This window comes from Gymnogyps californianus, chromosome 1 (assembly GCF_018139145.2).
Source record: "Gymnogyps californianus isolate 813 chromosome 1, ASM1813914v2, whole genome shotgun sequence".
NCBI classification, from domain to species: Eukaryota; Metazoa; Chordata; class Aves; order Accipitriformes; family Cathartidae; genus Gymnogyps; species Gymnogyps californianus.
Window position 1 is genome coordinate 157,147,739 of NC_059471.1, and position 25,238 is coordinate 157,172,976.

The 25,238-nt window shown below is 40.5% G+C and overlaps 1 protein-coding gene across 2 annotated transcripts in view; it reads right to left on the bottom strand.

Annotated features, from left to right (window-relative positions):
* Positions 1 to 1,319: 1,319 nt before the first annotated feature.
* Positions 1,320 to 25,238, bottom strand: part of NT5DC3 (5'-nucleotidase domain containing 3) — a 35,620-nt gene continuing 11,701 nt past the window's right edge. The window contains exons 1-14 of one of the 2 annotated variants that reach the window (XM_050915345.1): positions 22,432 to 22,520; positions 18,720 to 18,904; positions 15,076 to 15,150; positions 14,513 to 14,568; positions 10,762 to 10,852; positions 8,984 to 9,121; positions 6,815 to 6,875; positions 6,476 to 6,578; positions 6,232 to 6,333; positions 5,124 to 5,205; positions 4,690 to 4,776; positions 3,359 to 3,499; positions 2,923 to 2,987; positions 1,320 to 1,800 (exon numbers count right to left, since the gene is read on the bottom strand). In XM_050915345.1, coding sequence (XP_050771302.1) covers positions 1,539 to 1,800; positions 2,923 to 2,987; positions 3,359 to 3,499; positions 4,690 to 4,776; positions 5,124 to 5,205; positions 6,232 to 6,333; positions 6,476 to 6,578; positions 6,815 to 6,875; positions 8,984 to 9,121; positions 10,762 to 10,852; positions 14,513 to 14,568; positions 15,076 to 15,150; positions 18,720 to 18,904; positions 22,432 to 22,483 — 1,500 coding nt within the window. In that variant the 5' untranslated portion in view covers positions 22,484 to 22,520 and the 3' untranslated portion in view covers positions 1,320 to 1,538. Of the gene's footprint in view, positions 1,801 to 2,922; positions 2,988 to 3,358; positions 3,500 to 4,689; positions 4,777 to 5,123; positions 5,206 to 6,231; positions 6,334 to 6,475; positions 6,579 to 6,814; positions 6,876 to 8,983; positions 9,122 to 10,761; positions 10,853 to 14,512; positions 14,569 to 15,075; positions 15,151 to 18,719; positions 18,905 to 22,431; positions 22,521 to 25,238 lie in introns of those variants that run through there. The other variant, XM_050915338.1, reaches the window with a different exon arrangement.

Consider the following 25,238-nt stretch of genomic DNA (forward strand, 5'->3'; position numbering starts at 1 on the left):
CACCAAAAGTTTGTTTACCTGACAGTCATGGTAGGAAGCAAGTGATATCCCAAAACAAAGAATACCAAATGCTATATATTTTGTTAATTATATGCTTTTAAAAACAGAGCCTTTAATAACTAAAATTTGAAAAACATTAATCATATTATGCCTTCTAAAATGGCTGGGGTGGGAAGCACCAGTTAAAAAAAAAAATTCCTTTGGATGCAGAGAAAGGAAAGCATCCTTATTTAAAAACAACTATATAGCAGTTCTATAAAGTGCCTGTTTGAGGAAACACATCAACAGATGTTTTCCTTGTGCAAAATAGACATTTTTCAGCTCAAATCTTTGGAACATATATGCTACCCAGAGTTTGTGTTGATGCATTACCTCCAATTTCAGTAACTCAATAAAACTTCTAATCTGCACTGCCAAAATTGTTTTGCTTGATGCAAACTGTCCACCACCGCCAATTCAGCTTTCAGGGCTTGAGCTAAAAAAAATGTCATCAGAAAACTCTGGTTTTCGTTTTCTCATTTCTTAATTTTTCTTTTAACTTATTTGCCCATTGTGCGTGTTTACTTTTGACTGTAAAAGTCCATTACTGAAGGCTATACGAAATACATTCTCTCCTAGGGAACAGCAAAACCACATTGCATACCATTGTAAGACACCGTTAAAATTTTTAAAAAGCAGCATTTAGGATCAATCTAAAGCCTGACAGAGATCCGTCTCCACTTTGAAATGCAAAATGCAAGACCTCTTGAAATGGCTTTATTATTAGAGAGTGGATATTTAAAGTGTTTTGAAACTTAAAAAGAAAGGTGCCTAAAAGTTAAAAGGAAGCTGAAGCAGCCCAAGTTACTGTCACTTTCAGTTTTAGGCTCAGGTCCACCTACAACCAAGCACAGACATTACAAGAACAGAAACTGCACAGACAGGAGAAGGCGGCCATCAGCCTGCGCCCGCCAGTACTGTAATCGCTGCAGTGCAGCAGAGCCACACCAACACTACAGCGGTTAGCTCAGTTACAGGTAAGGCTCTAGCTGTGGCAGCAAGGAAAGTTAAAATGCGTACACCATCCCTCTCAGTCTCACCGTAAACTGGCTACTAACTGTGTATCACTGAATTACTAATATTGGATTTAAGCTTTTCAGTGCCTACATCCATTACAGGCTCCAACGGGAGTGGTGAACAGGGCCAGCAGAGAGAGTACAGGTATTTCTTTGTAAACCACAAGGCTGCAGATCAAAATTTCCAATGAACAAACAAAAACAACCACCCCAGAACACCACCAGTCCTTCCCCTCAAATGTGCCCTCCCCTCCCAGCCCACTACTATTTTGGCAGTCCATCGTCTCTTCTGTGTGTAAGAGGAGTTTTCACATCTCCAAGCAGGAGAGGAGAAAATAGGTACAACGCTTATGAGAACAAGTATGAATTACATGTAAATCAAGATAACAGATTTAAGTGTCTTAAATACATGTACATTCAAAAAAAAAAATTTAAAAAAAAAAAAGATATATTTGCCCATTTTAGAGAGAAGCTGCCAAGTGTTTATTTGATCTGAACTGTCTCTTGTAGGAAAGGTATTCTGAATGTACCAGTGTATAGCTGGTCTGACCAGCCAGGAAGTTCATGCTGCAAAGGAGTCCTTCTTGGATAAAACGTGTAATCAGGCTCATAGTTCAAGAGACAACTCAACGATGCCATGTAGATATCTGCAAATCTAGAGAGACGTCTTAGGAAATACGTCGGATTCTCATCAGTTCTGAATAAGCTTCCGAACTGTGCGTTGAAGAAATTCCTGTTCATCTCCCTGTCCCCCAAAAAAAGAAAACAGAGGATGAAGTGAACATACCTGCAGATATCTCTTTACCAGCTAGCATCCAGAACTTGAAGCAAGCAGTTCCTATAATCTGTTCTATGCATTATTCTCTTGCCATTGCACTTCAAAACACTTAAATGCACCACATAAGAAATTTTTGCACCTCTTGCAAATATGTAGCCCAGATCTAGCAATCACAGTAGTGAACAGAAGAGCTTCACACTTCTACCAATAAAACCAGTGATAAGTTGCTTCTGACTTCAGAAACACGGCATCCCAAGCTTTCCTTTCTAGAGACTGTGAAAGAAGACTTTTGCCTTCATCTAAAATACTAATGACACCCACTTGTCCCAAAGATAAAAGACTTTTTAAAAAAACACGAAGATTTGGCTTAAGGTACACAAAAAGCTTAAACACATCTTGGAATTAACTTCTGTTATTAGTCACTGCCAAGTATCATTCCCATTTCACTTACCTCCACGTTTCTGGGGAAGGCTGCTGGTGGTACAGCTGCTGGCCTTGCCAACTGTGCACTTCGCACACCCTGCATTTAGGGATTGCTCCTTCATGATAACAGATTTTTAGGAGTTTTAGCCCTATTACCTATTTTTGTGATGAGTCCACTGCTAGTCTAGTGCAGAGCCCAGTTTCTGCATATTCTAAAATGTATTGCATGTAATCTGAAGAAATCATCTAAAAAAACTGAAGAAGTGACCTAAGTCTTGATACAGAAACACATTTTTAAATCATGCAGAAGTAAAGCTGTATAATCAATAGCGACAGTGACAGCTGAAGATAGAGGGACAGGAGAACCGAGATGAGAAGGAAAAGTATTTGATATGATGTTACCCTTTCATGCAGAAAACCAACATCTGTTCCAAAGAAGGGGAACAGGGAAGAGGGGTTCATATGCACAAAGGGTCAGAGGGGAGAAAAGCTGCACAAGAGACAGGCAGAATATTGCTTTACACAGATTATTTTAGAAGGTCTGTAACTACCAGGGAATATAAATCAGGGACAGAGAGAAATTCTGAAGAAACCTGTGGAAGACAGCACATGGAACACTTGGCTACCATGAAGCATATTGCAAATTCTTCATCTCCCGTGTCTTACCTCATTTCCTTTCTTTCCTTCTTCCATTCTTCTAAAATCATTTGTGAATCAGGATCACGGTGAACCTGGAATGTAAAGTATGGATAACAGGTAACTAAGGATGCCCTCTTAAATGAGCCTTTCCATTAATAAACCCTTATCAGCTAACAGAACAAGAGCAACGCTTTAGAGATCAGCATACAGAAGTTATCCACATGCATTTTAAACAATCAAAAGCAGCAATCAATCCAGGCTGACCAGTGGAGGAAGGGGACAAGATTTTGAGAAAACTCTTATTAACTACCCACACAAATAATTGCATTTATTTATCTACAGTCAAACTGGTGAACTTTAATGAGACAGAAAGCACTTGCAATGTCCATGTCCAGCATTTAGAAACTTGGCTGGATCCCTTCTGCTATACAGAGCCGATTACACACACACACACAGAACAAACCTGCATGTGTTCCAGTAATCCTGTCAAGGTTTGCAGCCAGGTCATGGTTTGAATGTACTTCTCTGTGTTCATGATTTTAATCTCTGATCGTAACTCTGGAATAATTGCACCAGTGCGCCAGCCATGCTTCAGGGTCAAATCCTATTTACCAAGAATTACAAAATACAAGTATTAGTCTTAAAAAGAACTACTTAAAAGAACTGAAGAATTTGACCATTACTTATCCCAAAGGGGCACTAATTTAATTGCTTCTTATGTATAAGCAGAAATATTAAACAGTGGAACTTAAATTCTATTGCCTATTGGTACAGTTAATTTCAGAGTAAGCTTCAAATGCCACATTTTTAAAGAGAGGGAGATAAAGAACACATAAGCACTTGCAAATAAGCACTAATTAGGTTTAAAACAAACAGTAGGAAATTCTTCTTGTTCATCAGACCTCTGCTGCTGTCAGAAGTATCTGGAGGAAACTGTGCGTTGGGTTTGTGGTATTTGCCTATACACCCAGCTGACAGAAGGGTCCTATCGGCACCGCCAGCTATTCAAGCTCGTCCTGAGAAGTACAGGACGAGGCAGCTGCTACCTGTGCTTTCTCCTCCATTGTGCCAGAGAAGAACAGAGCTGCATCCTCCTTCCTTTGCCCCTCAGCCTTCTGAAGCACCCAAACTTACTTCTCTTTTTAATAGCAGATTGATAACGTTAACACCTGCTGCTACTGAAACATGTTACCACAGCTTGGCAGTGGAAAGTCATATCCAGGCATTCATACGCAATCAATCACAAAAGAGTTAAGTGGTGGTCACTTATTCTAAAGTAACGGTTAACAGTACATTTGTTCGTAAGGTAGTAAGAAAATGCCTGGATAGTGGGGCTACAAACCATAGCAAGATCTTGGGAAGAAAGAAAGTTTACCATGAGTGACAGAAAGTTTGCCTCCTGCATTCAAAACAGAAGTTCATTCAGCTCTTATTACACTTGGTAGTAAATGTCACCCAAATCAGCCACACCCTGTAGGTTTGGATATCTGTGTTAACGCTCTGTTACATCTGACACAATCAGTATCTGGATCAGGAATTCAAACTCACACATTCCTGAGCACAGTTTGTAAACAAGTTAAATGCTACAAGTCAGGTGGAAAATATGGTCGGCCTTTTACGGCACCAATTTTCTTCACTGCAAGAAAAGCAATATGGCTTAACTACCGACTCAAATTTTGTTGTATTTAGAAATCTCAAATGAAAGTGTGTTATATTGAATAACTGGGGAGGAAGAGAGGAAAACTAACAAAAAGCCTCGTCTTTTATCCTATTTTGTGAAAGTAAACTACTTACTGCCAAGTCACTGTAAATGTGATCACCAAAGTAGAGAACCTTAGAGCCCCTCCAGCCAGTAAGCTTCAGAAATTCGTACAAGTTACCCTGCAGAAACAATTACACGTACATTGTAGTGGCATGCAACTTGCACCTTCACAGGCATGAAAAAGGAATTTACTACACCCCTAAAAATATTTTCATATCAAGAATCTTGTCCTCAGTTTATATTTTATGAATCCCAAATTTTACAGGTGATTTCAGTAATACTATCACTTCAAGAAGCAAGTAAACTGCAGACGTACAACACCAACAATGACTTTGTACTGCTTCAATCATTAAAATAACTCTCTTAACCTATCTACTTTTTAGAAGCCTTTATGATATCTAAAGAAGCTTGGGATTCTAGGAAATAGGTATTAAATTTGAACTGAAAGAGTTTATTGGAAGCGTACCTGTTTGTAAATCTGACCTTTCTGTAGCTTGTGAATTTTGTCCCAAAGCAACACTCCCCTTTCATTCACCTTCCGAAATGGTCTAGAATAGAATTATATACAATTGTTACATTGCTGTAGAAATTCTGTCACTTTTTAGGAGGAGATTAAGATTTTAATATTAAAAATATTCATCTTTCAAAAGGAAAACATGCTCTCTAGCATCTGAACATTTTGTAATTGACAGAAAAAGCAAAGCTCCGAAACTTCCGCTTTAGCCAGTGAAATGCAATGTTATCTATCCAGTATACCTATGACGTTTATAATGGAGTTTGAGAACAACTGTTGAGAACTAAGGCAGGGATCCCAGACAGAAGGGAAGAAACAGTGTGAGTTGTCTGCCATTAAGGAGAGAACAGAACACAAAAAAAGTGAAGATGTGTAAAAATCTTGCCCAATACCTCATTTTGTACAACTGAACAAGAAAGAGGCAGAGGACTGGGGGCAAGACGTACAGCAAAGTTCTTTTTAAAATTAAATGAAAAAGAGTAAAGGGGGAAAAAAATCCCACCTCCCTCTATCTCACTTTCAAATCATAAGTACACATAAAGGAATAGGTCTTTTTCAGGTGTAAGAGTAGTGCATACACATTACAAATGTGTTTACTTAATTGAACAAATAGTCCAAATACTCTAGTCTGTCAGCCAGTCTGCCCTTTAAATATCATGTGTGACTTAAAAAAAAAAAAAAAAAAAAAAAAAAAAAAAGCAGAAGCAATGAAAGACATTTCCAGATAAGGGACTGATTCTGAAGGCACCAAAATTTCTCAGGTTTATTAGGAAAGGAACACATTTCACCAACTTACAAGCTAAGATGTTAAAAACAGCTTCTGTGACCCTAACTCAGTCCAGTAGACCTGTAATATCTACTGGAACTTTCTTAGGTAAGAAATGGTAAATATTTGGACTTCAGAATTGGGTGTTGCTGCATTCTGTAATGACCTTAAACAGGATTTCATCAAATATTATTTCATTTTACATTGCATCTAAATTAAAATATTTCATAACACGCTCTATAGCCTTACGTGGAATAAGCTGCTTGAATCATTCTCTAGTGACTAAATACCCACCTTCGCTTATCATTGAAAAAGTTTGGCTTATCAGCCTGTACAATGACCACATCAAAGAGATCCCTCCAGTCCTTGCCGACTATGAACTTCATGCCTTTGTCCCTAAAAAGGACAGAGGGATGTTAACAGTGAAGCGTAACAGGAGTGCAGTTATCTGTGCAATATAATGAATTACATTTGAGAATCTCATCCTCCCCCATCATTTAAAAATGTATAGTTGAACAGCAAACAACTGTTCACTTACACAAAGCTGCTGGGACTGTTTGTGATGAGAAACATCTTCTTGCCATGATCAGCCAGCTTTGCTAACACCGCACGAGTTTGTTCAGCATAGCAGATGTATTTCTCTGTGAGGATTGGGAAAATTACAGTATTAATTGTAAAAGTTTTTCATGAGAATTTTCTCTGCATTCAACCAAGGGTTCAGAACACGAGGTTATACTTAACAAAGGCACCTTAGGCAAGTGGAAATAACTCTTTCAAGCTTTAAAATTTAGAATTTGTAATCTTAAATAAGGAAGCCAGAAAAATCAGTATACTATCAGTCAAAAAAGCTTTGATAGATGATCTCATTAGTACTTACCAATATCTGCTTCAATTGCTCTGTACATTATTCCTTTGATGTGGACATCCCTGATTGAATCCTGTCAGGAAAGCAACAGAACACTAAGGAACTGAAAAATCTTTTCAAGTATAAAAACAGTGCTCACTGCATAGCAGTAGTAATTTGTTTTTAAAACAATTCCTTTCTCTGAATTCCACTTTCAACTTTACAGAAATGCTATGTGATGTTCATAATACATATGTCACCACTAGACAAAGAGTAAGCCTGTTCTCCAAGAAACTAAATTCATACTTTTGGGAAGTACAAAACTGCATAGCACAAGGGCTGTTTTACGCAACAACTGTGAAAGGGCGCTCAGAAGCGTGAAGTGAGGTGAAAGCCCTCTACAGAAGCAGTCATGACAGATTTCCAATGACCTTTGGAGCAGAACACATTCCTTTCCTCTTGCAAAAAAAACCCAAAAGCTTTAAGACAGACAGATTTTAGATTATGATCACTCACAAATGCCCTGGTTATTTAAAAAAGAAATTTATGAACAGATGAAAGAAGCTAAATGCTTAAGCAAAGTACTCGTAAGGCGCTCTGAAGGCATGTGGCAGCTCTCCTGAGCCAGCTCTGCACCAGGCAGCTTTGTTTAGAACAGTGGTACCACCATTTTGGTACTTACATGGGGTATGTCCTAAAAATCCTCAAAAAATGCCACTATAGGGCTTCCAAAATGTTGGTAGTGCTGAGCAGTACAGCAGTTTCTACAAACCCTTCAGCAGAAAACGCTAGAACTAGCCTTCTGACTCTATGTAACCACAGGCAGAAGGGAAAATTACTCTGGAAGTCAAAAGTTTCTTAAAACCCATCTGATCTACTTGAGAAAGTGAGAAATTCAACATTCAGGTGCATCACATATGCTGAACAACTACACAAGTTTAATACATGTCAACAAGGGGCCAGGAAAAGGTTTTGGATGGAAAGCCTGTGCAGACAAATACCATCAACTTGGGCATGACCTCTTCTGTTCTTAAATAATGTCCTGGTTTCAGCTGGGATAGAGTTAATTTTCTTCCTAGTAGCTGGTACAGTGCTGGGTTTTGGATTTAGTGTGAGAATAATGTTGATAACACACTGATGTTTTAGTTGTTGCTAAGTAGCGCTTATCTTCAGCCAAGGACTTTCCAGTTTCCCATGCTCTGCCAGCAAGCAGGTGTGCAAGAAGCTGGGAGGGGACACAGCCAGGACAGCTGACCCGAACTGGCCAAAGAGCTATTCCATACCATATGACATCATGCCCAGTATATAAACAGGGGGGAGTTGGCCAGGAGGCATGGATTGTGGCTCTGGCATCGGTCAGCAGGTGGTGAGCAATTGCATTGTGCATCACTAGGGGGTTTTTTTCTCTGCCCCCCCCCCCCCTTTTTTTTGTTATATTCCTTTTCATTACTATTATTATATTTCATTATTACTATTGTTAGTATTATATTTTACTTTAGTTATTAAACCGTTCTTATCTCAACCCACGAGTTCTACCTTCTTTCCTGATTCTCCTCCCCACCCCACTGGGAGCGGGAGGGGAGTGAGGGAGCAGCTGCGTGGTGCTTGGCTGCTGACTGGGGTTAAACCACGACAAATAACCATGACATAAAACTATCTCCTCTGCAGGATAATCCTGAGGAATCAAGAGGGTCAAATTACTCTAGTCATTATTACTAGATTTTTTTGGAGGAGGAAGAGAGGAAAACAGGCAAAATAGATATGCCAAAAGCAAGAGACAGCAAATGATCATATACTAGCAAAGATACGGAGGCAGTACAACTGAAAGCTCCAAACTGGAATTTCCTATAGCCTTTTACAATTCCTACTAGTGAGAAAAGTATGTGTTTAATAACAATCAAAAGAAGCTTTATTGACGTACAAGGGCTTCTTCACTTTCCCCCATCCACCCCTCAAACCTACAAAAAGCAACAGCCCTAGAACTTCAGATTTAAAACAAATTTCAAATTATTCTATGTTTCTTTTCCAAGGTCTACCTTCATTTTACTTATGTTTTTATGGTTGAATAGCAATAATTTCTCTATACAAAACCTAAAGTTGAGGTATTTCACTGAAGCTGACACAACAGGTTGAAGCTTCCTGAAGTGCTCAGAGACAAGATGCGCAAATGTAGGGGTTTACCTAAATCTTCAAAGCTAGTACCTTGACATCTTTGTACAGATGAACAGGCTCATAGTCTATGTTGTTTTTCAGAAAATATTCATTCACACAAGAAAGGAGTGTCATTTCTGGCAAGGAAAATATATCCATGAATTGCTTCATTGTATTTCCATGTGAGCTCTACAGGGGTGGGAAGAAAAAAGAAGAAAGGTGAGGCATTTCTCAGATTAGAACGCTTTCATTCATTCAGTATAGACACTTCAGCTTAGTTGCAGATATTCAGCTTTTGCCATCACTGCTCACATTGCTTTAGATTCTTTTTGAACTAACAGACTTTCAATAAAATAACTCCAACAAAAGTGTTGGCTTTATTTTAAGAATTAATCGTGACTCATTACTCTTAAGAGCAGTATTTTAGTTCATAAACACATAAAAGACAGTGCGCAGCTAAAAGTCAAGGGAAGGACTTAGAGGGCTTCACTGGAAGTCTGCACTTCTATAAATAAGAGGCACTGTGTATTGTGATGGGGGTGGAGGTTTTGTTACTCGTTTGGTTGTTTTGGTTTTTTTAATAAGTGGAATACTGATTAGGACTGCAAAACAATGTAGCTCCTTGAAGAGAGAAAAAAGCTGTAAGAATCTACAATAACTAATGCAGTAACAGAGGAAGAGATTTCTAGTCTGCAAAAGCTGTAACTATAGTTAAGTTTCACAAAAGTAGAGAATCTCATTATACAAAAGCAAATACAAACCAAATACTTCTCAAGGAGAGAGGTAAAGCAACCAGCTCAAGACAGCACACTGGTCAGGATCACAGAAACACAGAATGGTTGAGCTTGCAAGGGACCTCTGGAGGTCATCTTGTCCAACCCCCCTGCTCAAGCATGGCCACCTAGAGCCAGTTGCCCAGGACCTTGCCCAGATGGCTTCTGAATCTCCAAGGATGGAGACTCCACAACCTCCCTGGGCAACCAACGCGTGCCAGTGCTCAGTCACCCTCACAGTAAAGGAAGCGTTTCCTCATGTTCAGAGGCAACCTCCTGTGTTTCAGTTTGTGTCCACGGCCTCTTGTGCTGTCACTGTCCTTTCCAAGATCAAAGCAAGCATAGACCTGCAGAGACCAAGGCATCCCACAGGGAATGCCAGGGCGATATTCAGAACTGCTGCAGAGACCAGATTTGGGAATTCTAAGTTCAGCTCCTTAAAATAAGAACAAGTACGAGAACAACAAAATGCTCCACAGCACAAAGAAGGGCCTTTCATGTCAACATGGAAATAACATCCATAAGTAAAAGGGGTAAAATAAACTTGTTTTTTACTAAAAAGATCAACTTTCCCCACAAAGTCAAATCCTAAACTTAAAAGCTTTATCTTTTATCATTCATCTTTTGTCAAATCCTCTTATTGTCACTCTGTCAGCTTGTATGCAAGAGATGCCTCCACACATTTACTTGCTGCTACATCAGCTAAGCCATTAGACCACCGGGAAGAAGTACATAGCCAGGATAAGGCACCAGATACGGTTCATTTCCCAGCCTTTATCAGATTTGCTGTGCAACACTGAGCAAGTCACTTGATTTTTCTATGTTCCGCTTCTCTGTCTGTATGACTGGGCAAGGGAACAGTGAAAGAAGAAACTACAGCGAGCAGGAGAAAGAAAAGATATTTGTCACTTTAGAGGGCGGACTTCACAGCTAGCACTAAGTCAATCATATATTGAGAAAATATAACTGCTAGTAAGAACAAGAACAAAATGTGAACACCACTACCCCCACCCAAAAAAAAAAAATTTTTTTTTAAAGAGCAGTTTGTGGTTTTACCTTTCCATAAAAGTCACTCATTTGTTCTAAAGGGACATGGGAACCATCATACATTGCAATGACTTCTTCATCTGGGACAACACTGAGGCCTCTGGAAAACAACATTAGCTTTAGTTCAAAAGTCAGATTAAAAATTTTCAAGTAATTACCGAATGAAAGTCTGACAGATTAAACACGCAGATCTGGAGCTTATTAAAATACTAATAACGTCACAGGAACACTTTAGTCTGTAAGTTAAAACAGCATCTTTCCTTACAGAACAAGTAACATTTTAACAGGCTGACGCACATGGAACACATTCCAATTTTAAGTCCTTTTTACTTTCTTACGGGAAAAGAGCTAATTAGTCTCCATTGAAACTATGCCTCAAGGGTTTGTAAGAAGTAGTTAGAGCTTCCAGTTTCTTAACACAAAGTAATTCCTCACTCTGCCTTTGTTTCATACAGCACTGATGATGTGATAGTGTTTAAACGAGACCATTCTGCAGCATGACCTTGAAGATTCAAGGGAAAGAAAAACATACAGAACCTTTAACTAAATAAGAATTTCTTTTAAACTGTATCATCAGTTCAGTTTCCCAAAATTTAAGATTAGTTGAAGGACTGTTGACAAGTAATTAAAATATAAAAATATAACAACAAATGAGGAAGAAGGAGACATCATCTCTCTCCATAGTTTCTTTATCAACTATTAAGAGATTAAAGGCTTTGTTTTGGTTTGGTTTTGAATGTTTACAGTATCAAGCATCTTGCACTAAAGCATCTAAAACACTGCAGGCATGCAAACATCCTCACCAGAGGACACAGAAGTGTTGAGGTTTTGCTTAAGATTAAAGAATGCAAATGAAAACCAGATCATCTGGTCCCTTTTTTCCAAGCCTTCTTATGGTGGTTTGCAGCCTTGTAAGACAGACAGTTATTTCGGTGCCTCCCTTTCCTGGTCTTACCCAGAAGTGTTATGAGGCATTAAAAAATAAATTAATTCATTAATAAGCCTAGTACTTTCAGTGTTTAGCATCCACACCAGCTTTGCAGTGGAAGGGCATGATACATGAATTTCCTCAGGGCTGCTATGGTAGCAGAGTCCCACGTTAACTAGCTCCTTTACTGCACTTCTCAATGCTACATCGACTTGCACACAGCTCTGTGCTGCTGCTGGTAGGAGTCCAGCATTCAAGTTAGTATTGTGCACAAACAGGGCAGATAATACTTTGGTTTTGTACCATACAGACTTCAGCATCACCCACTCCACAGCAGTAAACACAAAGAAATGCAACCAAAATATTAAACATATACCAAGTAATACGATCAGAATTGAGAAGGACTGACTCATCTAGTCTGCAGACAGCTATGCCAAGTGGTACGTGAATACTGCTAAAGAAAACACTTGTGGATCAGGAGCTACTTAAGCACAAATCAAGAGAGGACAATAGACATACGTAAAATCCAGAGAGGAGAGATGACTGCGTAGGCAAAGCTGTAGATTAGTTTTACCAGAAGACTCATAGTCTTGACAGTTCACAGTCCAGCTGTGTAACTACAAAGTTTATTTTATTCCACTGACAGCATGGACAGACGGCACTAAAAGCATGACAGTTCACCTACAGCAGTGCTCCCACTGCTGCTCCTGGAGATGTGCATTGTTAGAGGGATACCACAATTGCTTACACCTCACAGTGCAGATGAGGCTGTACACTGGGGCAAGTCCTGCTACCTTCAGCTGTATAATTGACCTACACACATACAGAACACATGGAAGGTTAAAACTAAGAAATACAGATATGCAGCAACTGACAGCAAAGCTCAGTGTTGGTACAGAAGAGAAAAGTAATCTTATTTTAAACAAAATTAAGAGAAAGTATTGAGTGAAATTGGTAGCTTTCATTCTCACCCTCACACACACTCACAAGTACCAAGATGTGTGACCTAGCAGTCTGTCCAGAATTACTTTGGGTGATGCAGAGAACAAAGGACACCAGCTCTTCAACAAATCTCAACACCTCTCTAGAGTTTTCTTCACCAGTCATCATGTTCTGGCTTTGGATGTGCCTTTTGTACTAGGAGTTGACAGCAACTGTGATCTTCTGCCTCTTCATTCTGTCCCACTCTGAGTCATAAGGCAACACTGCTGATGGACTCACCACCCATTCACCTTCCTGTCTAGGTCACTATACAGTTCCAGTCATGCCATTCTTCCTGACATCATCTCTCAAAGCCTTCAGCCTCTTTTTTGCTCCCCCCATCCCCATATGGGTGTTTGGAGAAACAGCATGCAGATGTGATGACATCGTGACGACCAAATGATCCAGGCACCACCAACACATGCCATCCTTTTGTCCCTTCTATCAACATTTCTTCTGGTGCTCTCACACATACACATTTCCATTCATATCAATCTTAATATTTCTAGTACATACCTCTACAGATAAACGTAGCTTTGATTACTTCACCTAGCCTTTAATCTAGCAAACTAGCATTTTTCACAGTGAAAAATGTAAAAATGTGACAGCCTTTTTAAATGAATCTTACAGTCAGCGACCTTCACACTGACTTCTCTGGTTCCCTCCTAGCCCTGCATAAACGATTCCTTTGAAAGCCACAGGAACAGGTTTTGTCAGTTGAAACAGACAATAATTATTCTACATCAGCATGTATAAAACACACAAATAAATGGTATAAAGTTTCACTCAGACTCTGATGATACATACAGAACACATTGTTTTGGCAGCTTTAGACAGCTACTATGTTGACAGTATGAGGCTAATGCTGGACCATGACGTCTTTTTTCCTCTTTCATTTTCCTTCCCTTCCTCTCCCCTCTCCCAAAGGGCATCTCAGACTAACTCATAAAAGAAAAGATCAACGACTATGGCTGAATCACCTACCTATCTGCCTGACTGGCAAACAAAAAGAAGTAATGAGCACATTATCATCACTTCATAGTACCATATACAGTCCCCCATAGTAAATCACTTCAGGGTTGTATTATCTTTTGGCCCCAAAAGAAAACTTTTTGTCCAATGACATTAAGAAAGGTGCTCAGGCTTCTTGTTTAATTTAAAATCTGGTACCGAGTGTGGTGTTCACATCAGTCAAATGTGTACTGCTTCATTACAGCAAACTGAGCCATACTAAAAAGTGTCCTGTCAGATCACATACAGTACGTCTGTATCACGTAACAAAGCACAGCACAGAGATTGCCAATTTTACATCAATTCAGTAAACTCAAAAAGTGTCAGGCTGTGCAGACACAAAGCAGTTGTGCTCCGTTCTGCAAGTATGATGTGGTTAATGTGTCCAAACTTAAAAGCTCTGTGCAAACACAGCAAGACCTCTCAAGTGTCTTCACAACCACACCAAAGTCATGCTAACAGTTGCTCTGTGACAATTATTTACATAGAAAGCAACAGCGGAGAAGTCATCAGCGTATTTTTAGATATCTTTCAGCACAATTTAACAGCCGGAAACAAAGTGAGTCAGCACTATGTGACCAACCAGCTTGCCAACTTCCCCAGCTCCGAACTGGGGAATCAGATGTACTGTATCAGTCAGTAAACATGTGCGCATGTCTGTGTGTACACAGAGGTGCAAAGAAACCCCCTTCCAGTAAGACTGCAATGTTCATTCATGTCTGTGCTTGTCAGGGCACTGTTCCTGATATGAACCTAAGATGTACACTAATAAATGCAACTAAGAGATTAAAAAAACAGGAGTATACATTTTTATTATAAATAGGAAATAATTTTACCCACCTGTAAACTGTTCCCAGCTGAATATAATGAAAAGCATCAATCTTCATTAATAATGCCTTGCAGGGGAAAAAAAAAAAGTATCAGTTTTTATTACATCAACTATTTGACATGAAATTATAAAAATCAAAGCCATTTTATCTATAACCTTTCTGTCTCAAGAACACCTGAGCACCTTCACTTCAACTTCCTTCATAGCTTCCAAAATACTTTTATCAATGGCTTTTACCTAGGGCTTGCCAAATCACCAAGGAAACATTGTCCAGTGACCTGAGCTAAGTCATGAAGAAATAACTTTTCCTACTAGCAGATGCCTGCTTAGGTTTATTCTGTTGCACTCTAAATTGTCATCCCCCATGAGAACAAAACACCCAAAACATTTTCTACTTAAGATTTAAAAAAAAAAAAAAAAAAAAAAATCAAGCTTGCTATGAAAGGAAAAATATGAAACAAAATCCTTACACATCAACGCAGAGTGAAAAGCTGGAAGACTTAAAAGCCCTATTTATTTTCTTTGGCTAGGTTCTCAGCACTACATCACTCATCACAAAGTTATTTATACATACCCGGTGCACATCATAATGAAGTCCTCTGATTGCAAAATTGGGATCATAATCGTATTTTCTTATTTCTGCAGGATACTAAGAAGAGAGAGCAATGATTGGATTTTAAATCCATAACAGAAACAAATAAAAAATTGTTTCTGCAGAATTTTAAAAGCCTAAGTTTTCTATGCTTCTCATTTTCACTATTCATTAAGAGGCTTTTTGATAGGTTGGTGAGATTTGCAAGAACACATGTAGAGTGCAAGACAAGTCAAACATTTTTCCAAAAACCAAGGTCATTATTTTAAATCTAACTCAAGAACGGTACCTAAAGTTGGACATCCAGGTACTCTGTAGTGATCACCTTTGAACATTAGCTTCTTGTTCAAAAAGTTATTTTAATATATGCACCTTTGAAAACAAACTAAATTTTATTAGCTTCCTAAAATTTAATAGCTGAGTTACCTTGCATTGTGAAGTCTCCCCATGAAACAGACTACACAGTTTCCAACTCAACCTTCTAGCTAGAAACCCAAGAACATGCCCTAATTTACAGAGATACCTGAACCTTAGTGCTCACTTCTACTGAAAGAAAAAGCAATACAACATCATCAATATTAACAGGAGCAAAAAAATCTTTGGCATTTTCAAGAAATAAAAGCAGCACAGCTATTGGTTTTGACTCCCTCAGTGCGGATCATACTCCTGATCTTAGATTGTCGAGTTTGAAATATAGACCCCAGAGGTGTTTAAAGATATGGTGCACTGCAAATGAACACAGATGGGGAGGAAGGAAGAAGAGAATTCACAATGGCTAATGTGACCTGGAGAAGCCAGGCTCCCCTAGCAGGGACCTTCCCCAAGGTACAGTGTGTCACAAAGATCAGATCCTGAAAGCAAGTCAGGCATCAAACGCTGTCAGGGCGAGTCGCTTCAGGAGAACGCCACAGTGACCCAACTATATTTACCCTAGAGAGCATTTGTAACACCTCTTTGTTTAGAGACGCATGTGAACTGAATGTCTGTCATGTACTCTTTCCTCAGGTTCTTTACAGATAGCATAGGTAGCTCACACCACCTATTAGAGAGTTTTCTAACATTTTTCAGTACAAGCCTTTTTTCAGTCGATTGTAATTTTGTCCTGCTTTAAGCATAGGTTAGCCGTGAAAAAAATAGACGTTAGGTGTGTGCCTTGGGCTAAGGGGTTTGTTCATTTGTTTTTAAAAGGTAAAATGCTTCATTCATTTCTGACAAGGCCTGAGAAAACTATCATTCCTTTGATTAACCAACTGAAAGGCAATCCTTCATTTCCCTCCCACAGGCTACAGCAGTCTTAGAACTTGACAAATGCATCTCAGGCACATTCTCCACCTTCTCTACAACAGTCTCCATAGATATATGGCTAATTTACAAGCCTTCGGGGAAAAAAGTAGATTATACAGCTTCAACAGAGGCTCTAGCTACTTTTACAAAAAATAAATCGCAATTTCTCCACAAAGTTTTTATCTGTGCTGAAGAGGACTTGCTCTACAACTGCTGTAGATTGTGCTTGTACTGAGCACAGGCATCTACATTTAAAGAAAATAGTCCTATCATCCCTACTACCACTTCCAGAAAACATGGGGGAGGCTACTGATCTGAGTGAAGAACAGCATCAAAAGCCTGCAGACAGGTTGGGAAGATGTGTAGATTCGCCCAGGGAACATGAAGCAGAAGAGAGAAGGGAAAACATCAGGGGAGGACATAGAATGTGATCAATTAAAAACTACAATGTATTGCACATGCCCCAAGGCAGCCACATCAAGCATGAACAAGGAAATTTATTTCTGACTTTTTCAAATTTCTGCATACTTGACTTTCCTACTTTAATTTATTCTAGTAGAAGGCCGTCTTTTTGCATGCATGCCAGTACATATGAGAAAAAGATTGAGCCTACCTTGGCACACAAATCAAAGCCTCCTTACAAGTCAAACAAAAAAAATGATAAAAATTGCACTGTTTGCTTACCCAACTCTTGGTAGGGATACATATATCCGGACTGAAACAGCAGTCCAGATAAGGTGGCACAAGGCCCGTACATTAGGAAAGAAATAAACCCAAGAGGAAGAGTTTACATTCAACACCTGCTGCCACCTCTGAGATTAGCATTAAATTGATGTTTGTTCTCTTGGACACACTTCAAAATTCCTTGCTTCCTACACTGCATTTTGCAATTTCTGATGAATTACCTTACACTGCCATGACCATAATTGGCCATCTTTTAGGTTGACTGTGACAGTCATAATGGGCAAAACTATCTAGAAGTTTTTTCTAATGTTAAAGGCAAGAAAAACATTACCAGTATAAGCAGCTACAGAGATAGCATTAATAAAAACTGTTGTCCCTCAAATTCCAACAGGAGATGATGTATTTCAATAAGCTGTCTCAAAAAGTAATTACAGCTTCATTTACTAGAACTCAAGATATTTTAATCAAGACAAACTGGAAAGTTATTACTACCTGAATTCATTCAAATAGTAAAGACAGAGCACCATTTGAATTTTTGTCTACAAGAATTAATCTTGACTCCTACAGTAACATTGGTTTTTGCAAGAACCACATAGCTTTAATAAAGTGTATTTACACATCCTACAGAAATTGCTACCAAGACATGCCAAAATCTTAGGGGGATCAAGTTGTGTATGCTTGTAGTGCCCATGAAGTTTTGTTTGTTCTTCCAGGGATATTTATAGATGTTTATATATAGCTCCTAACCTTTAGATTCAAATACGAAAGTAGAATAACACCACCCATTCAGATTTACATTGTATCAAATACACAAGCAGTTTTATTAATTAAGTTACTCTGTGGACTTTTTGTCCTTTATTTTCCTGCAAGTCCTACCGTTCAATCAACTTTGCCTCTTTCAGTCCACGTTTTCTTCAATCTTTTTCCCTGCGATACCTTCAGTTTCCCAAGTCACCCATCTGCCCCCCGCTTCCTGACACACAGTAACTTTGCCCATCCCCAAACTACGGAACAACCAGCTCCAAGCTGCTCGGATGTCAACTGGTCACCGATGCAAACACACTGCTTGGTGAGGCAACAGGGCAGTGCTCCCTCTTAGGGGACTACTGAGCTGAACACTTACTTGGGTCTCTCTTGTATCCAGCCTCTGATTACAGCGTCACTGCACACGCTGCCCCTTCAGCTAACTCAGCTGAAGCGCCGGGTGCATACAGAGCACCTCCCAAGCACACAGTGCAATCAAAGACCTCCTGAGAAGTCAGGCTAAAAATATTTCATATGGAAATTAATCACTGCACTCACAGCAATGCATAAAACAGAGCAACAGTAAATTTTAAGCTTCTTATCTATTAGGGCGACTCCAATAATTGACAGTCAGGAAAAAAACAAAAAATCACACCACTACCACCAAATTAAAAAAAATAAAACAAACAAAACTCTGTTCCTTAACAGTTGTCAGATTGCACTCTGCTCAAAACTGCAGCTGAGAATAAACCAGGACTTCTGTGGTTCATATGTAGCTGTTGTACAAAATGTGTTACAAAGGGAGCCAAGCTAGGGCTGAGGCATGAAAAGATGAGTTATGCCCCTCTCAGTTAGAAATTACTTATTATACTCTTTATTCATAAGTTTATTGTTATTCCATTAATTTTACTTACCCGATGCTCGTTAATAAGAAGATCTCGAGCAGCATTGAAGATCAGCGTGTGCAGATGTTTAGAATAAAAGACCAACGTGTAGTCATAATCAAAACCATAAATTTCAATGTCCGACAGGCTCATTTCATTGTTTGAAAAAATAGCATCCGGATTCAGCATGTTACTCATAATTGAAGGAACCAACTCTGGGAACAGGGGAGAGAAAAAAGTTATACCAGCCTTGTAGTTTTATTTAAATAAATACATAGAAATCCATTAGCAATTTCTAAATATAGATAAATAATGATGGAAACTATCAAACTAATTCACACTAACCAGCTCATCCTTAACAACATGATGCTATTGACAATGCTGTTCCTAACTTGTCTTGGTGATCCACAGTTTTTATTTGAAGGACACTTTTCTCTGTACAGTTCAAGTAGGAGAAAAGATGCATTTTGGCATCTTGCTTATTAGAGAACCCCAGACTCAATATATATAATTTTTTACTAACTCCATTAACACATTTATTACTGCTTTTGAAAATGAACTTTGGAGTTGGAGGAGGATATTATTATTACTCTAGGAGCCTTGTCTTCTCCTCCCATTATTTGGTCCAGCTTCTGCCCCAGAAGCAGAACTGACATTAAAACAACTGACATTGTTTTAATTTGACATTGTTTTAATTTCTTTTGGTTCACCACTTCAAGGTTACCACATTACTCAATTTCAACTCAAATAAGTAAATTTTATGTGATTGCCATACTTTCCAAACAACAGTTACATACACGTTGCTATGCTTATTAACCTTCTAGCAAATCAGGAAATCAAAAATATTCTGCTTGTTCTCTACACACATGTACCTAGTGTGTGTAAATCACTTCCACTTTTAAGGGTATGTTTCTCTTGATATTTGTTTGAAAAGTATACTGAGAAGTTAAGACCACTTACATAGAGCCGTAACATATTAAGTAACTTTAAGACCAACACCAACATCAGTATTAAGGATGTTTGTATTCCTTGTTTAGAAAACTTGAAAGAGCAATAGTAGGAGGCTAAATGCTACCCTCCTGGAAGCATAAAACACGAGCACGTTGTCATTCCTTCCCTTCCCATATACTATCTTTATAATTCAGCCTTCCCTACTAGTGGAAAAAAGGGGAGCTTTCATCTTAAATCTGTGCTTGGAAGGGTGAGTTTAAAGGGAATATACTTTGTTTGGTTACTTTCTACATATAAGTCTAGAAAGAACTGGTCACGCTTATCTCAACACCTTCAGCTCTGAGGACAGATACACTACGTGCTACACCATGGGAGGAAACCATCTCAACGAGGCAGGTAGGCGTGGGGTCCAGATCTGTTAGAAAGATAGTGCTCCATTTTCAAAACTCTGGCCAACTCATGGAAAGGGAAATAACATTTCTTTTGTAAAAGCAATGTCTTAGACTGCTGCACAGTTGACGGGCAGATACAATAAGAAACTTATACAGATGCCCAATAACAGATGGTAATCTGAAACCATTCAACTTTATCAGATGCAGATACCTAACCCTTTTAATTTTTAAGACAGAGAAAGAACAGTGATTTCACCGAATTTAATTCCAAGTTTCAAATGAAGTCCAGCATCTCTTTCACCAAAAAAGATCCCAGGAGTTCCCCATGCTTAAGCTGACACGAAAAGCTGTATCTTTCATTTCAGGAGATTTAACAAAATAAGTCTCAATCAAAACATTATCCCCTACTATCTCCAGTCACTGCTTATAGTAATACAGGAACTAAATGTTATGCTCAGTTGAGGTAACAAAATAATCAAATGCAATTTGACACACTACTATTAAAGCAAATACTCTTACTCTATAAAAAGGGCCATAAGTCATTTAATTAACTTGAAGTCATAACCATAGTTTTGAGTGAACTTCCAAAATCACGTTACAACATCCATTTCTGTATTAAAATATTTTTTCAGATGTCAATTGTGCAGTCTGGTGAGTCCACATTTGTTTTAAAAATAACGATATTTATATATCTATATATAGATATAAAGATATTTCAGATTAAAAAAACCCTTCACTAGCGTCTGTCTGAAAACAGACAGTATAAACACTTTGTAGCTATTAGACATTCTGGCTGGCAGACAGCATCCCAAGTGCTATAAACCTTTGGTCAAATATCAGGACAGCTTTGTCATGCTAACGCTGTAACTAAGTGAAACATCACATACTTGAAGCCATTGGGTGACTTAAGCTGTAATAAAATATTCTGAATTATTCTAGAAGCACTTGCCTCGTCTTTCGCCAACCCACACCCACTGACTGATTTTCTCTTAACGTTACCCTACTCTCTGACCTCAGCTCTGAAGTATTATTCGGGTGTGGTTTAGAATAAGAAAAAGTTAATTCCAAAAACAGGAAAAGAAAAAAAGATCCAAAATAAAAGGCTTTTACTCTCTTCTTCCTATCCCTTATCCCACCCTCCAAAGTCCATAGCATTCTTCTGAGATCTCTAACACGGCTTCTTATTTCACTTGTGAAATGCTGCCACTATTTTATGTTTGCAAATGCTATGTTTGCACCCAACACAGCGAAGCCCCAGTTCATGCTCAAGACTCTTAAGTGCAGGATAATACAGTAATTTCTTTTCTTTTTTAATTTTTTTTTTTTAAAGGGTAAAACATGCAAGACTAAAGCATTATCCATTGCCACTACAGGACAAGCTTTCTCACCTGACTTTGTGGAACACATGCTGCCTCTTTCTCTTTCGGTTCTCTAAAAAGATCCCATATTCAAGCACCTTGGTAATACTCTTCCCATCAGAGCAAGGGCAGAAGCAAGCAAGCTTCAAGCAAGTATTTGGCCCTTAACTTTTTGCCTAGCTGGGCTGAAGAACAGGGCTTCCCAGACTCATGAACGTATCATTAGCATTTCACCCTGGCTTCAACGCTTCACAGTATTTTAATGGAACCATAGACAAAACGAAAAAAGTCCTCCAAAACTTCACAGCATTTTAACTTTTTGGAAGAGCAGCCTGTTGTGGAAAGCCCCTCAAACAGATGACCAACTTCCTGATTTTCTGTTTTACATTTGCTTTTCTCCACACAATGCATCTCCAACACCAGCCACCTTGCCCGGCCCAAGCTATACGCTGTACGAAAGGCTTCTTCCCCAAGGCGCTGCCGAACAGCCACAGCCCCGGTGGGTCAGAAGGGCGGCGGTCCGACGGGCTCACCCCTTCTTCACAGCAGGGGAAGAAAAAGGGGCAGCCGCCCCCCGCACCGCGTGTCCACCGGGTGTCCGGCCCTCGGGACCTACCGAGGTGACGGTCTCAACCTGCGCTCCCAGTTGGACTCTGGGAGAGCACTGGAGACCACCAGAAGGGAGAGAGAGAGCACTTTGACACCAGAGCCGCGGCGATTCCAGGAGCGGACGGCGGCTTCGCCGGGCGCCGCGGGACGGACCCACGGCTGCTCACCACGGCGACCCACGAGGAGAAACCCCGCGGGTGGAGGCGCCCAGCGGCTGGCACGGCCCCCCTCCACCCCCCATCCCCTGAACGCTTCACGCTGCCCGCAACGGCTCCCACAGGGTTCGCCGTTCCTCCTCTCCGAACCGCCAGCCTGTATTCATTTGCTCGAAGACCGGCGGCACTCCGACCTGCAGGCAGGAGGAGGGCTGGCACGGCGGGGGAGCCCTGCCCGCTGCCGCCCGCGGGCCCCGCGCCCCGGCCCGCCGCTCACCCTTGGTGACTCTCTTGGCCTCCTTGTAGCGCGACCACAGGTAGCTCTTCATGTCGGGCGGCGGCTGCTGCCGCTGCTGCGGGGCCACAGTGCAGTAGGGAGCGGCCCCCGCGGCGGGCAGGGCCCGGCACCGCCGCCCGCCCGCCCGCGCCCGCCTCGCCGCCAGCAGGGACCGCGCCGCCGCCGCCGCTGCCATGCTCCGCTCCGCCGCTCGGGCCCCGCCGCGCCGCTCCGCCGCCGCCGCCGACTGAAGTCACTTCCTCGGGCCCCGCCCCGGGGCCGCGCCGAGGCGGGGACCGCCCCAGCCCGGCGGCAGCGGCAGGTAGCGCTGACCGCCTGCGGGGTGAGCAGCGAGAGCGGCCCGGCGCGGCCGGCGAGTGCTGTCCCGCCCGTACACTCCGCCGCTCTCTTGCCTCGCCTCCACAGCGCTGGGTCGTGAGGGGCACGGGGAGGCTGGCCGCTTGGCTTCACCGGGAAGCGGCTTCCTAACGCGCTGACCCCAGCAGGCATGCCCCCGGGGGGAGCTAACCCAGGCGTGCTTGGGGCCTTTGCCCTCAGGTCTGCCATCCCGACGAGGGAAAGCAACTCTCCCCCCATCCGTAACCGCCGGCAGCATTTTATCAGCAACCGCTGAAGGTTTGTCACTCAGTTCAAGGTCAAGTGGAGCTGCGTGGGGAACGTACCCCGACTTCATGCCTCCACTGCTCCTCAGGTCTCTCACTGGGCTAGGAGCTGCCTGGGACTTCCACAACAAACACCACATCAACAGCAAATACTTACTTTTCCAGCCAGTGTGCACTTGAGAAGCGCTATATACACCTGCTTACATCCGTGAACAAAATAAGCTCAAAACATAAGCTGGATATAAAATGTGTAACACAAAGAATACCATGAAATCCACAGAAGCCCTAGTGCTGGTTTGAGGCCCTCATCTTGTTGTGAAACACTTGCCACTGATAGCTGTAGACTCTGGCAATCTCAGAACTTGAACCATATCTAGTAATACTTGTGGAAAAAAAAAAATAATAATTTTGATGATGCATGGATGAAGAACAAAGACCATACCACTTCCACAGCAGAAAGGTTATAGCTCCACATGCAGAATTCCTGATGTGCTCAGAAACCTTCTTTCTTTACAAAAAAAGGAACATATTCTTTTTCCAATACAGTAAACATCAAACATAGCTTGTTCTTATACCAAGGAGACCCACATAACCCATTGTCACTTACGTCCGGAAGTTACTCAGCCATTCCTCCCCATACATCTCTAAAGCAGTAATCCTATACAAATCTGAAGGATTTCAGACTAAATACTACTCTGAGTATTCTCTTTTTTACAATGAAATACACCCACCTTATTTTTACAGGCAAAACCACAACAAACTGAAAGAAAAACAATCGACCTTGGATTTCAAAGTGTCTGTCAGTGGGTTGCTGCGTGCTCTATCCTTCCCACCGAGGCTGAGTTCTTGATTAACATTACAATTGTGGTTGCGAAAAGTCTGATACCCTACGGACTTCCCAGACTTGGTTACTTGTGGAGATCAGATACAGCTTTCATCAAAGTTCCTACATTATCATTTACGTTACAAGGGAACATCATTTCATTATTGCAGTATGTGATTCTGGTATACGTTACTATGAATCCATCATGATAAATTCTGGGAACAAGGGGAGAACAAGACAGTCAATATTTAGAAAACAGACAAGGCAAGAGGAAAGACAACTTCATAGAGAATTTCTAATCTGGTACTTGCTTTCTCCAATCCTTCTAGTCAGAGAAGATTTTTACAGAACTCTTTCGCTACAACACCTGGAGCAGAAAAAATGAAAACTCCCATTTACCTTTCAACATCAGACTTTCCATGTACAACTAGAAAAAAAAATATTAAGTTACCTATGAAATTAGGAGACTCGGTGAATGTCATTCTGAATTCATGGCATAGTTCTAGGGTATTATAGGTTTTCTTGTCACCCCAACTCCTAATTAATCAATCACCTTCAACAAAGCAAAAATGCATTGGAACTGGACAGCTTTTTCACTCCAGCCTATGGGCTAATTAATCCCACGTGCAATTCAATTGACATTAATAGAAAAAGGCACATTGTTCTTCTCCTGAACACAGCCTAGCCCGATCTCCAAGTCCAAAGACTATAAATATTGTGAACAATAACCACATTGGTAGGTGAGGCATTCTCAAGGAAGAGTTACAATAACTGCTCTGAATAATACAAGAAGGAGCAGTAAGTGGAGGCGTTGCTGTTCTGGCATAAGCAATAAGAGAATACTGCAGAGCCAGGGATTTATGTTCCCTTACTGTGACACCAGCATTAAGGTTAGAAAAACTTATCTCTAATAGAAGTCTGGAAAAAGACAATACAGTGGCTCTATAGCACTGTCACTCACCCCTTGAAACATGAAGGCTTTGAACTTTCACATTCATTTTTTTTTTATACTATCAAACTGGAATGATACCACTTCTAGTTCTTCTGCAAGCATGCGCAAGACAGGGCCTTGAATGTTAAAACCAATATTGTGGGTAGAAACCCCCATTCTTGCCGCAGACAGTCTGTGTTTAGCTCCCCAGATAGCTGGGACTAACCTATAAAAAGAGATGTGTGCTTGAGTGTCTAGTCCCAGTGCTTTCAAAGATCATTCTCCTTGCCTGTGAGACAACGTGCTTTTGTAACGCTAGCATATGCTTGATGTATGCCATATAAAGGAAACAACTTTTCTTTTTATTTGTGTAAGTCTGTTAGCTAGAGCAACTTTCATGGGGTGTTTGCTTCTGTATGAAGACCTGTTT